We start from the raw sequence: 14304 nt of genomic DNA, 5'->3' as shown, positions 1-14304 counted from the left end.
TTTCCTAGTAATATTGTTAGAGGTCACCCCCCCCTTTTTAATCTCCCTTGTAGGGAATAGAGGGAGTTAAACGAATGCCCTCGAGAAAAGCTCTTTATTCACTCTTTGTTTTAACATTTGTCTTTAAGTGTGATAAGCAATAGAAGCGAAAGGCCTAATAGCATAATGACTTCACAACCACCAGCACCCACCGTGAGTATAAAAAGGCACCAGACTTATCTGAAAGTAGGTAGCACGCATTCTGCCTTTAGATAGAATGTACCAACACTGCAATGGAGAGTAGGAAAAATTTACCAAGGCTAACTGGGGTCCGATATTTCAATACCATGTGTTTCTTACTGTATCATACTGTATGTACATTGCCCGTTGTTCCTTTCTGCATCGAAACAGCCACTCGGTGTCTCACATGAACACGTGACAGAAATATAATCTTCTCCGAACCCAATGCAAATCCTTACCAGGAAGCAGAAGATCAGTTTGTCTTTGGAGGCTGGACTGTCCGGGATCTGAGAGTCAGCTGGTGGTTTCTCCACCTGTGTATTCTGCAAGCTGCATTTAATTTGCTGGTTCGAGACTGTGGTCGGGGGAATTCCCACCTTAGCTTGCGGGCTGCAGGGCGGGAATTCCCCCAGGCTCCCTGCCCTCGGAAATCTGGGGAGTTCCTCCCAGCTGATGCAGGGAGCCGATGCCAGCCGACCAACCCCCCAGTGGCAGTATAAACCTTTTAAAAACGGATTTGACGGTATGTTTCAAAGTCCACGCAGCGGTCCTAACCACAGGTTGTTCACTTAAGGAAATGAGACAAAAGAAGGAAAATGATCACGGAGGAAAGAATCCGTTGACTCATTATGTGTAAATATAGACGCATTCTCTGTACCCCACAATGGGCTATTTTTAATGAGTGTTTATTTAATGGAACGAATATTTTGTAACCATTAGAAATTATAACTGTGAATGGAGACTGTAGCAACATGAAAGAGCACAAAAGATACCATGTTCACGGGGCAAAAGGCTTATGTATTGCAATTATATAAAAATAATATGTTTGTGTCAGATCTTAGGAGAGAACACATATTGGTGATTACTGGGGCGTTGGGATAACTTTTGACTTTTCCCCCCCCTCTCATTTATGAACTGCCATTAAATAATTTTTATCGCTTAAAAAAATAGAGTTGGTTTTGTAAACAAACAAACAAACACACATACTAGTAATCAGAAGAGGTTTACCAACCAAATGAAAAACTTTGTGTTTGGTCTGAGATTAAAAACTTCAATGCCTTTGGGACGCCTGGCTGGCTCCGTGGGAGGGGAGTGCAGACTCTTGATGTCAAGGTCATGAGTTCGAGCCCCACTGTTGGCTGTAGAGATTACTAAAATAAACAAATAAACTTAAAAAAAAAAATCAGCCCCCTCGGTATTGCCTACTGATCTTTGCTGAGCTCGTCCGCTGCACAGTCTTGATTTACCTCTAAGTTGCGAATATTTATATAATGTTTAAAAGGAATCTATCTAGAAACCCCGTTAACCCATAACAACTGACAAATACTTAGTTTCAGACAGAGAATGTTTCACCCTTGACTCTCTGAGTGACAGAGGCTGATCAAGCCTGAATTTGATACTGCATACTGCAGCATTAGAACATAATTTGACTGTAATTGACAGCCTGATGGGACACGAAGAATGGGTGTGAAAAACATTTGCTTTTGAATATGCTACTATGTATAAGTTCATCTGTGTTCTGTGCTGACTTAGACCAAAGCTTAAGTGGCGTGTCCAGTCCTCACACTGCATTGTAGGATGAATTCTGTGTGCGGAGCATCAAGATATCACAACATCTCGAAGTCACTTCCTCTGAGGGTCTGCCAGAGTTTTCAGCTAAGTGCCTTTGTCGCAGAAGAGAAGATAGGGAGGTAGATGAGAAGTGTCTTGTGGAAGAAAGAACACTGGTGGTGCATTCTAGAAATGTCTAAGGTGGACTGTGAAAGTGGGCAGGTTTTCCGCTCGATGTGTAGACTCTTATAATAATTAGAGTCACCCTCCAGCTCAGGCAAGGAACTGATTTCCTCCTGAGTTTCTAAGTTACCAGTCGCAGGGAGCATTAAGCAAAATGTTAATGATCCTGCTGCCAGGGTTGCTATAAAAAAGGAGAGAAACTGCGGGATGATCACATGACCTCTCGCCCGCTCTACAATCTTGTTATTCTAAGGCATTTGCTTTGTCTTTCTAGAACGCATGCCTGCCTGCCTGGAAAACCTTAGGAGTATCGTAATATTGGAAACTTAATTTTTTTCCTGGTTTACGTTTTTAAATTGAGGCACAGTTCACGTACGACAAAACGCATAGATCTTTAGTATTCATTTCTGTGCGTTTTGACAACTGTATACAATTGTGTCATCATTTAGAATCTTTCCATTATCCCAGAAAATTGCCTTGTGTCCCCATCTAGTCAGTCCCCCCCACCCAGAGGCAGCCACTTTCTGATTTCTATCCAGTCCATTCGGTTTATTTATACTTCCTATAAATAGAGTGATGAAATAGATACTGATTTTCATTTTCTTCTTTAGCCAACAAAATGCTTTTGAGATTTATTAGGTTTTTGCATTAATAAGCAACTCATTGTTTTTATTGCGGAGTAGTATTCCATTATACAGATTTGCTTAGCATACAGATGTGCTCATCCGTTCTCCTACCAATGGTTATTTGAGTTATTTCCAGTTTGGGGTTCTAACGAATAAGGCTGCTTTGTATATTTTTGTGCAGCTGTTTTTGAGCAATATGTTTTTGTTTCTGTTTGGTAAATATGTAGGAGTGAAATTTCTGTGTCGTAAGCGAGATACCTGGTTAACTTGATTAGAACTGACAAACACTTCTACAATTACCTTTGTGCCGAATCATCCCCAGCAATTAGCATTGTCAGTCTTTCGAGTTAGCATGCTAGTGGGTTGATTTAACCTCATTGTGGTTTAAATTTGCATTTCCCGAATGACTAATGATGTCGAGCCCCTTTTCATGTGCTTATGGGCCATTTATGTGTCTTCTTTTACAAAACATCTGTTCAAATCTTTTTGCCTATTTTAAAATTAGGTTGATTGGGGTGCCTGGGTGGCTCAGTCGGTTAAGCAGCGGCCTTCGGCTCAGGTCATGATCCGAGGGTCCTGGATCGAGCCCCACGTCGGGCTCTGTGCTGGGCGGGAGCCTGCCTCTCCCTCTGCCTGCCGGTCCCCGCTGCTTGTACTCTCTCTCTCTGTCAAATAAATAAATAAAATCTTTTTAAAATATAAAATACAATTAGGTTGTCTTTTTTCTTGGTAATAGATGGGTGTGTTCTTTATATATTTTGGATACAAACGCTTTGTCAGATGTATATCATGCAGATATTCACCAGTCTGTGGGTTGTTTGTTAATTTTTGTCATGGTGTCTTTGGATGAGCAGAAATTTTTGATAAATTCCAGTTGACCACTTTCTTTTGTGGATAGTCTTTTTATGTCCTATCCAAGAAATTTCTGCCTACCCAAGGTTATGAAGATACTGTTCTATTGTTTTCTTCTAGAAGCTTTACACTTCTCGGTTTTATGGTTGGGTCTCTGAACCATCTCAGATGAATTTTTTGTGTGTGATGGGAGCAGAGTCAAGATTGTTTTCCTCCTATGGGTATTCACTTGTTTCAATATCATTTGTTGTTGAAAAGACTTTTCTTTGTGTATTTGACTGACTTACTGTTACCTTTGTTGAGAATTGAGTACACAAACACACACACACACACACACACACAGGGATCTGTCTCTGGACTCTGTCTTGTTGCATTGATACATTTTCCTTCCACCAATACCACACGGTCGTGATTGCTATATATTTATAATAAACCTTGGGTTTTGGTAGCATAATTCCTCCAACTTTTATTTTTTCTTTGGCAAGATTATTTTGGCTGTTCTAAACCATTTGCTTTTCCATGTACATTTTAGAATTGACTTGCCAGTTTTATTTTTTTAAACCCTAGAATTTATTTAATTAATTACTTTTTGATTTTAATTCCAGTGTAGTTCACATCCGATGTTATATTAGCTTCAGGTGTGTAACACAGTGATTCAGCAGTTCCATACGTCACCCTGTGCTCGTCCCAATTGGGTGCCCCCCTTCATCCCCATTCCGTTTCATCCATCCCCCTCCACCTCCACCTCACCCCCCTACCCGTCTGATAATCATCAGTGTGTTCTGTATAGTTAAGAATCTGTTTCATAGCTTCTCTCTCTCTCTCTTTTTTCCCTTTGTTTTGTTTCTTAAATTCCACATATGAATGAAAAACCTGCTAGGATTTTGATTGGGACTGTGTGGATCAATTGAGAATTGTGGTTCTGTGGATCAATTGAGAGAGAGAAAACGTATCTTTAAAACGTTGAGTCTTTCAATCCGTGCATGTGGTAGACCGCTGTCCATTTCTTTAGCTCTTCTTGAATTTCTCCCAGCACTCTTTTACAGTTTTCAGTGTAGAAGTCTTGCTCATCTTTGGTTAGATTTATTTCTAAGTGTCGCTGGGTGGACTGGGTTACCCTGGGCGCTGGGACCTCAACCCAGCCCATCCCAAAGGTGTTGCCGAAGGTTCTTGGTCTTGTTAGGAGGAAGAATTCAAGGACACACACAACACAGATGAGTGACCCTAGCAGGAAAGTTTGCTAAAGCAAAAAATACCCTCTTGAGATGTGACAGCAGGAGAGCCCTGGGGGTTGGGTTTCTCTCTTTCATTGGTTGTTGACTAGAGGGTGGAATAGTCATCATTCCAGGCGGGGATGCAGGGGTTTGTGCCTTTTCTTCTTAAGTCGGTTGGGGGTTTCCTGTCATGGCAACCGCCATCTTGGGCCTGGCAGGTTTGAACTGGCTTCTCGTGGAGTGGTGCCAGGACAGGCCCCTGACCTGCCCAAGAGCTGGCCTTGACCTCCTCATTGTTGACCTCCAAGTAGGCTGTTAGAACCTAACTCACCGCCTACTCTCACCTCTCACAGAAGCATTTGATGTACTTTTTGGTGCTATTATAAATGGTAGCTTTTTACTTTGACTTTTCAGTTGCTTGTCCCCAGTATATAGAAATACATTGCTCTTTATAACTGACTTTGCGTCTGCAGATTTGTTAAAGTCACTAATTAGTTCTAGTAGTTTTTAAATAAATCCATAGTTTTCTCTGTACACAACTGCAAATACACATATTTATATCTTCTTTTCAAATCTTTTCACCCCTTTTTCTTTTGCCTCATTAAACAGTGTGGGACTTCTAATAAAATGTTCAACAGAAGCCATCAGAGCAGATGTCTTCACGTTGTTCCCTGATCTTAGAGAAAAAGTGTTCAGAGATCCACCGTTAAGGACAGTGTTAGCCCTGGTGTTTTCACAGATGTCCTTTGTTGGGTTGAGGAAATTCTCCTTCAGGCCTGTTGTGCTGAGAATTTGTATGATAAATGGACACTCAGTTTTGTCAAATGGTTTTTCTGCATTTATTGAAATGATCGTGAACATCTCTGTTAGTCCAATCCCTGATTTTACGTATTTCTCCTTTTCCAATGTTTGCCTTTAGAGCGGTACAGTTCTGTCCAAGCTCTGCTTTAGTTGCAACCCACAGACTTTCATTTTGGATTCTCATTATCATTCAGTTCAAAATATTTTCCGCTTTTCCTGTGATTTTTATTTTTGCCCCATAGGTTTTTTCAGAGGTGGTTTCCTTAATATTCCAATGTGGGGATTTTTTAGTTTTCATCACATGTGCTCTTTCATCATGAGAAAAGGTTTCTTTTCATGTCCGATAATACCTCTTGGCTTGACGTCTGTCTGGTCTAACCCTAGTGTAGCCATGTAGGCTTTCTCATGCACACGCTTTCTATGCCTTGTATTCAAAGTGAGTTTCTTGTGAAAGCATATAGTTGTTCGTTCTTTCTTTTCTTTTCTTTCTTTCTTTTTCTTTCTTTCTTTCTTTCTTTCTTTCTTTCTTTCTTTCTTTCTTTCTTTCTTTCTTAATCTTGGCTGATATTCTTTGTCTTTTAATTGAGGAGTTAGTCCATTTATATTTAATGCGACTATTGATATAGTTGGGCTTAGGTCTGCCATCTAGATATTTATGCTCTTTTTGTCCTGTTTTTTGTTCCTTTGTGCATTCTTTCCTGCCTTCTTTTGGGTAAATCATGCATTTTTAAAATATTTAATTTTATTCCCTCTGTTTTTGTTTTTGTTTTTTATCTGTACCTTTGGGGGGGTGTGGTTTTCTTTTTTCTTTTTCTTTTTTTTAAATGCTTGCTTTAGAGCTGTGTTGCTCAATACACTAGTTACCACCCACACACCGCTATTTAAGTTTCAATTAGTTAAAATATGAAAAAATTAAAATGTGTTCCTGGCTAAAGGAGGGCAGTATTGTGATGAGCACTGGGTGTTGTATGGAATGTTGAATCACTGAATTCTATACCTGAAGCTAATATTACACTGTATGTTCACCAACTGGAATTTAATAAAAACTTAAAAATAAAACATGTCCCTGGCCATAGTATGGAGAATGGATTGAGAAGATACGCAACTAGGAACAGGAAGATAAGTTAGGACATTGTTTCTGGAAGCACTGGCACAATTTTGTGAGATACTATTAACAATATTTAAGGGTGATCATGGGATCAAGAGATCCCGAAGTCAGGGTTGCCGAGTGGCTGCAAGTGGCATGTCCGAGCTGGTGAAGGGGGAGGCTGACGGACTCTGCAGATTTCTGGCATGGGCCAGCAAGTGAATGTCGGTGCCATTGATGGGGACAGGGAATGTAGGACAGCACTCAGGTTTAGGGGAAGATGAAGAGTTTAGTTTCAGAGACCTTGAGAGTCCGATATTTGTAGGAATCTCAGGGTACAGATAAGTAGTAGGCAGTTAGCTGCCTGGGTCCAGAATTTTGGAGAGCTATGTGGAGCAGATTTTCAAGTTTCTAATTTACATATTGAGGAAACCAAAAGGTATGTAAAATCACCATGGTAGTATTAGAGAGTAAAAATATACAGCAGTGTGGGATTGTCAGCATTTAAGGGGAAGAAGAGACTCTAGACAGAGCTTGGAGACAGATGGAAGGAAGACTGGGAGAGAGAATGTCACTGAATATGAAGGAATAGAGAGTCACGAGTGAATTGTTAAATGGCAGTGAAAGGTTTTCTAGGCAGGTGTTCTATAGGTAATATTTGACAAATCTGGCTTAGTCTAAGATGCAGCAGAGTGCTTTGAAATTGTGTCTCTCTTTTAGACTTCATCCATTCGTTGCCTTTATCTGTTTGTATTTATTTTATCTGGCTGTGTACCAGGCACTCTGCTGGGCATCACAGGTAGAGCCATGAATGAAAGTGAGTCTCTGTCATACTCTTTCCTCAAGAGAAGGACATGCGAGCAAATAATTAGAATGTGAAACTTAAGGGTCTGTAAGTAAACAGAGGTGGTAGGAAGGGCTGCAGGAGCCCAGGAGAGAGAGCAGCCAGCTGTTCTTTCCATATGGATTGCTCTCTTCCTGCTTCTTCACCAACACGGCCTTCAAAACTCAGCTCTGGGGGTGCCTGGGTGGCACAGCGGTTGAGTGTCTGCCTTCGGCTCAGGGCGTGATCCCGGCGTTCTGGGATCGAGCCCCACATCAGGCTCCTCCGCTATGAGCCTGCTTCTTCGTCTCCCACTCCCCCTGCTTGTGTTCCCTCTCTCGCTGGCTGTCTCTATCTCTGTCAAATAAATAAATAAAATCTTTAAAAAAAAAAAAACAACTCAGCTCTGGCATCCTTCTGGAAACTTCCTTTGATTCCTTTTATTTCCTTAACAGAGACGGTGACTCATATTGGACAGTGTATCTCTAAAGCAATCAAAAAAAAAAAAAAAAAAAGAGCAAGTGAGGGAAAGAGTGAAGAACGGGAACCAAAATTTCCATAATAATGTATACTCGATAGAAGAAATTCAAACAATACAGAAAATGCAAGGAAGATCATCCAGGATCCCAGCACCTAGAAAAATCATTATTCACATCCTTCACATCAGATATATCCTTGTAGGTTTGTCCACATGAAAGGGTGGGTAGAAATAATTTCACGTCATTAGGATCATGCAGTATATACTATTTTAAGTCTTGCTAAGTGCTTAATTTCACTCTAAGGAGATTAGCGTAGTGTTAATGATACTTCCAATTTTAAAAGAAGAGGATTAGTGTTCAAAAAAAAAAAAAAAAAAAGAGCTGAACTTCACATAAAGGGTTCTTGACAAGAGATAGTAATTACCAAAAGATCCATCTAAGGTTGACAAAAAAAGGTGGTGGTTTTGAAGAGCCATGGGTCTCCCATGTTTCCCTTTTCAACAGCTCCAAAGGACTGCTCTGTGGAGTGATGGAGAAATTAACACCTCCAGCTTCCTTCCACCTTTCTCCGACCCCAAACCCCTCAACCCCCCAACTGCTTCCTGACTTTCAGTTATAATTACAGCATCACTGTTTACAACATTTATCTACCTTTTTGTAATGTAATCCATGTATCTATTGATCCCCAGCTCAGGATTTCGATGGCCCCAGCTCTCTCCAGCATTTCTTCAGTCACAGTCTCTGGCTTCTCCATCCTAGAGTTCTTTATTTCTATTCGCCTCTTCGTTGGCTAGATTTCATCATCAAGCAGTTTTCTCGAGAAGGACCCCAGTGGTCCCTGGAGTCCCCTGGAGTCCGTCCACCAGCTTTAGGCTGGAATGACAGCTTGGCTGAGCGTAACTTTGCTGGGTCCTGCGTTCTTTCCCTTGGACTTCTGACAGTCCTCTGTGTCCCGGACTCACAGGAAGTCCATTTTCTTCTTTACTACTACTCCTCCCCACACCACCACCACCTTTTATAAATCAGAATTGTAGATTTCAAAGAACATACCTGAGCTCTTTACCTTTTCCCTCACTGCACAGGAGAGAATTTATTAGTAGGGCGGCTGGCCACAGCTCCGACACCGTGATGTGAACTGGAGTATTTCTGAAGTATTAACCACACATCTCTGTCTTCCTTTCTAGAGATAATTGATGACCTTGCCAACCTGGTGGAGAACACAGATGGGAAGCTGCGGACTGAGACCAGGCGTGTGAATATGGTGGACAGAAAGTCGACGTCTTGCGGTAAAGGATAGCTACCCTATGGTTCTGCCTCTCTCATCGCTCGCACATTTACTTTGCTTTCAGTATCCCACGTCTGTCTAATTATTGCAGGGGTTTGGTTGCTCTTCTAATGCAGACAGTCCCATTTGATGAAGCATTGAAATTGCTAAAGAGACCCAAATCTTGCTAAAACGAAGTGAGTTGTAAGGGCACCTGGGTGGCTCAGTCGGTGAAGCGTCTGACCCTTGGTCTCAGCTCAGGTCTTGATCTTGGGGTCGTGAGTTCAAGCTCCGTGTTGGGCTCCGTGCTGGGCATGGAGCCTACTTTAAAAATAATAATGAAATAAAATAAAATGAAGTGACTTGCTACAAATGTGGGAGAAGTACAATGCACTGCTAATTTTTCTTAAATTTAAAATAGGAAGCCTCTCTTTGTGCTTACAGAGAATACCAGTTTGGGAAATTGTGTGACATTTTGCAGATTGGTGCTGGTAGGTCCTCGCGGGTATTGAAGGCCGTCCTGCTTACTTGGTGCCTTTTTTAAGTCACAAGCTTAATTGTTGGAGCTTGAACCACAGAACAGTTATGAAGCCAGGTTCTGAAGTCCCTTCGAGTTCAAATCCTACGTATAGTGACGTTCTCTTTGGAGGTTGCTTTACTGCTTAGTATCTTGTACATAAAATGGGAATGCACGGGCCAAGACGAGAATCTGTTGGTGGGATTCTTACAGTGCTGGTTCCCTGGCCTTGCCCTAGAACTTCTGGTGAAGTAGGGCCAGGATGGAGTTGGTAAGTGTTCCTTATTTCCCAGGTACAGCAAGCAGTGCTGGTGTGGGTACTTGCTATTCTGTCAAAGCTCCGATGCCACGTTCCGTGAGGTTTGGATTATCTGTGGCCTGTGCGCAGTGCCCTGCCCGAGGCCAGTGGTGATAAATGACAGTGACAGTAGGGGTGGCCACAGTGATCGTTACTGGGTGCTTCATCTCACAAAGGTACACGAGGTTTATGAAGCTGATACCTTTATTACAAACAGAAATACGATAGCACTCAACTCCCCAGTGATCTGAGCACATGCTTTGCCTCTTAGCCCTTTTGATGTGAAAAATGCAGTGGATCCCTCCGATCTATCCAGTGTTAGAACAAGGACCTCTGTGCAGGGGTCTCCTGAGATGTACGGCCCGAGAGGCATTACCTTCTTTCTCTGATGTGCTGGCTAAACGGAAATCTAGAACAACGGGGTGACTGAGGACAGGCAGCCATGGACTCTGGAACCTCAGGAAGGGGAACTCTGTGGGGCCTCCCTGCTTCTCTGTTTTCACCTGTCTGTGCTCCCAAGCCCCGGAGTTCTCATCCACCAGATACCAGGCACTCTGCGCTTCTGCTCCCACGGGGGTGTGCTTCTGTCTGCTTCCTGCTGAAAGCAACAGCTCCTTGCTTCTTGCGTTACCAACCTTCTCATGTAACTTCTGCCCACGGAGACTTTGTTCTGTGCTAGATCGTTTAGAGACAGAGAGATGCGGGTTCACCCCCCCCTTCCATCTGTTACTGTCTTTGATCTCTATAGAAACTTAATCTTGCTGAGTCTTGGTTGCCCTACCTGTAAAAGAGTGAATAACCTGGTTATTTGAATTGAACTGTGTAGAACATGTGAGGGGTCTAATGCTGGCCGTCTTGCCTGACTTTCCATATTTATGTGGAGAGGCCCTGAAGTGGGGGGGGTGCAGAGTGGGGGCTCTAGAGCCTGGGCTTGCATCCCGGCTCCACCAATCACCAGCTGTGCGACCTTGGGGAAGCCCAGACTCCCCTTTGCCTCAGTTTTCCTGTCTTTGAAATGGGAATGCTAATGTTATATCCCCAAGAGCGTTGTTGTAAGGGATAAAGGAGTTCATATAGATAAAGACCGTATAGTTACAGATGACATAGGTACGGATACGTAGCACTTGGAACGGTATGTGGCACATAGCAAGCTGTGACAGGTGTTAACTGTCATCTCTGTGTGTCTGCAGTAGGAACAGTCTGGGGCCCCTGGGTGGCTCAGTCAGTTAAGCGACTGACTCTTGATTTTGGCTCAGGTTGTGATCGCAGAGTCAGGGGATTGAGCCCCGCATCGGGCTCTGTGCTCAGCACAGAGTCTGCTTGAGATTCTCTCTCTCCCCCTGCTTGCTTGCTCTCTGAATAAATTTTAAAAATCGTTTTTTTTTAAGATTTTATTTATTTATTTGACAAAGAGAGAGAGCGCATAAGCAGGGGGAGCGGCAGGCAGAGGGACAGGGAGAAGCAGACTCCCCACTAAGCAGAGAGCCCAATGCAGGACTTGATCCCAGGACCCTGGGATCATGACCTGAGATGAAGGCAGATGCTTCACCAACTGGGCCACCCCGGCGCCCCTAAATAAATAAAATCTTTAAAAATAAATAAAGTAGGAATAAGCTTCCCAATTCAGTGACAACTTTCCTGAAGTCTTTGTTTTGCACACAGCAGTCATGTTGTTATTTTGGCTTATGAACGTATTTCTGGATATATCGGTAAGCTTTATGTATTTGCAGAGCGGTGGCCCTCAGCACATGTTATTCATGAAGTTGTAATGAGGAATGTTACTTCTGTTGCCAGGTTTTTATTTTATGGTATTGCTTGGTGTTGGTGTTTATACCCAGAAATGTGCATAAAATCTTCTGACTTGAACTGTGTTTCATTTTTTTTTTAATAGAAGAAATGTAGAGACTTCCATAATTACTAAAATGCATGTTTTTGACACTGGGTATCTTAAAATAAGTTGACTGTAAATTTATCTTATGTGCCATTTATATTTAGTTATGTATAATAACAGAATTACAGTCGGCCCTTGAGCACCGCACATGTCAGGTCCTGATGCCACCCTCCCCCCCCGTTTAGGCAAACATCTGTATCTAAGTTTTGACTCCCCCAAAACTTACCTCTTAATAGACTACTATTGACCAGAAGCCTTACCCATAACATAAACAGCTAACACATATTTTGTATGTTATAGATACTGTATTATATATATATATATTATATATTATTATATATGTATAATTATATAGCGTAATTATACCTGTATGCTAGTATATTAATTAATATAATAACAATATTGACTAATATAATATTATATATTATGTACTGTATTCTTACAATAAAGGAAGCAAGAGAAGAGAACATGTTAAAATCATAACAAAGAGAAGGTACATTTACAGTACTATGCCATGTTTATTGACAAAAGTCTGTGTGTAAGTGGACCCACGCAGTTCAAACCCTTGCTGCACAAGGGTCGACCGTCTGTGTAGGGACGCAGAGGGAGAAGTCCAGTAGTAACAGCAGTGTTAAGCAGATAGAGATTTCTTCATTCTTCCAGTGGAAATACTTTAAAGAGAATTCTTTTCTCTTACCCCGTCAATTTGTTTCCCTAATATTTATTTAGCAGTGCCGTCAGTAATGTAGATCGACACCCCAGTAACTAACCTTATAGCATTTCTGATGCCTGATGCCTTTAGAGGAAAATTTATTGCATTTATATTTTTATAGGAAATCTGTACTTATATATACGTTTGTCGGCAAGCAGGGCTAGTTTTTGCATATTGATAAAGGTTCATCATGTGGCCTGCCAGGCTCTACAGAGGTTAGACTGGTTCAGTGACACCCTGCAATTAACTTCTAAGTCTCCCACTGATCAGTATGAAGCCTGTGAAGCTATTATGCCCTGTAGAATTTGCTGAGTGGGTCCAGCAGCCCTTGCCAAAATTGACCTAACTTGTTTTCGTTAAGATTTTATTTTTATTTATTTGAGCGAGAGAGAGAGAGAAAGAGAGAGATGAACTGGAGGACAGGAGGCAGAGGGAGAGGGAGAAGCAGACTCCTCTCTGAGCAAGGGAGCCTGATGCAGGGCTTGATCCTGGGATACTGGGATCTTGACCTGAGCCAGAGTCAGGTGCTTAACCAACTGAGCCCCCCAGGTGCCCCTATTAACCTTAACTTTAAGAAAAATTATTATGGTAAAAGATACATAAATATAAAATATACATAAAATTTGCCATCGTAACTGTTTTAAGTGCACAGGTCAGTGGCGTTGAGTGCATTCCCGCTCTTGTGCGGCCATCAGCACCCTCCGTCTCCAGAACCTTTCCATCTTCTCCATGTGAAGCTCTGACCCCGTGGAACAGTGACTCCCCCTTCTTTTCCAGCCGGCCCCTCTCAGCCACCACTCTACTCTCTGTCTCTATGAATTTGATGATACCAGGTATCTCATCTGAGTAAATTCACACAGTGTTTGCCCTTTCGTGTCTGGCTTATTTCGCTCAGCAGAATGTCTTCAGTATTCCTCCACACTGTAGCGCGTGACACGAATTCCTTCCTTTTTTAGGCTAAGTCCTATTCCACTGCATATATATATACTGCATTTTGTTTATCCACTTCTCCGTCAGTGGACCTTTTTGACTATTGTGGTGAGTGATATCAGTATGAACATAGGTGTACAAGCATCGACTCAAGTCCGTGCTTCTTTGTGGATAGACGCAGAAGTCATGTTGCTGAATCAAATGGTAATTCAGTCTTTAATTTTTTTTAAGGAACCACTATTTAACCTATCCTTTTGTTTTGCTTCCAATCCTTCAGTTCTCTCTCTCTCTTTTTAAAAGATTTACTTATTTGTTTTAGAGAAAGAGAGAGAGAGAGAGCGAGCTCAGGTGAGCCGGGGGTGGAGCAGAGGGAGAGGGAAAGAGAGAATCCCAAGCAGACTCCATGCTGAGCATGGCACCAGACATGGGACCCGACACAGGGCTCGATCTCACAACCCCAAGATCACAACCTGAGCCAAAATCAAGAGTTAGACACTTAACTGACTGAGCCACCCAGGTGCCCTCCAGTCCTTAAACTCTTAGGTACTTTCTGGTGGTTTGATTATTTTCCTGATAAAGTCCATTTGCAGGCAGGGTCAGGGACTTCTGTAGCCTGAGAGAGGCAGGCAGATGGGGTGGAAGTTACTGCCCTGGGCCCACCCCAGCTGAAAAGTGTAACAGGAGAGCCATCCCCCATTGAGGTGGGTCCCCAGAGAGCACCCTTAGGGTAGAAAGAACCGGAAGTAAAGTGCCTTTGGGAAGTGTGGAGAAGGCAGCGTTGGCATGAGAAGATTGGAGAGGGATAGGGACAGAATCATAGTTCCTGACCAGTTTTGGGCCCAGAAAGGCCCTCGTGT

At 42.4% G+C, this 14304-nt stretch overlaps 1 protein-coding gene across 5 annotated transcripts in view; it reads left to right on the top strand.

Moving 5' to 3' along the window:
- STX8 (syntaxin 8) overlaps nt 1-14304 on the top strand; it is a 247999-nt gene that overhangs the window by 140640 nt on the left and 93055 nt on the right. For all 5 annotated transcript variants that reach the window (XM_045797261.2, XM_045797258.2, XM_087867609.1 and 2 more), the window contains one exon: nt 9020-9121. In XM_045797261.2, the coding sequence (XP_045653217.1) occupies nt 9020-9121 (102 nt within the window). Of the gene's footprint in view, nt 1-9019; nt 9122-14304 lie in introns of those variants that run through there.

The sequence above is a fragment of the Ursus americanus genome, chromosome 14, assembly GCF_024610735.1.
Source record: "Ursus americanus isolate L20-20 chromosome 14, mUrsAme1.1.p, whole genome shotgun sequence".
Lineage (NCBI taxonomy): Eukaryota > Metazoa > Chordata > Mammalia > Carnivora > Ursidae > Ursus > Ursus americanus.
The sequence above is the reverse complement of the archived record's forward strand: the minus strand, read 5'-3'. Positions and strand labels throughout refer to the sequence as shown.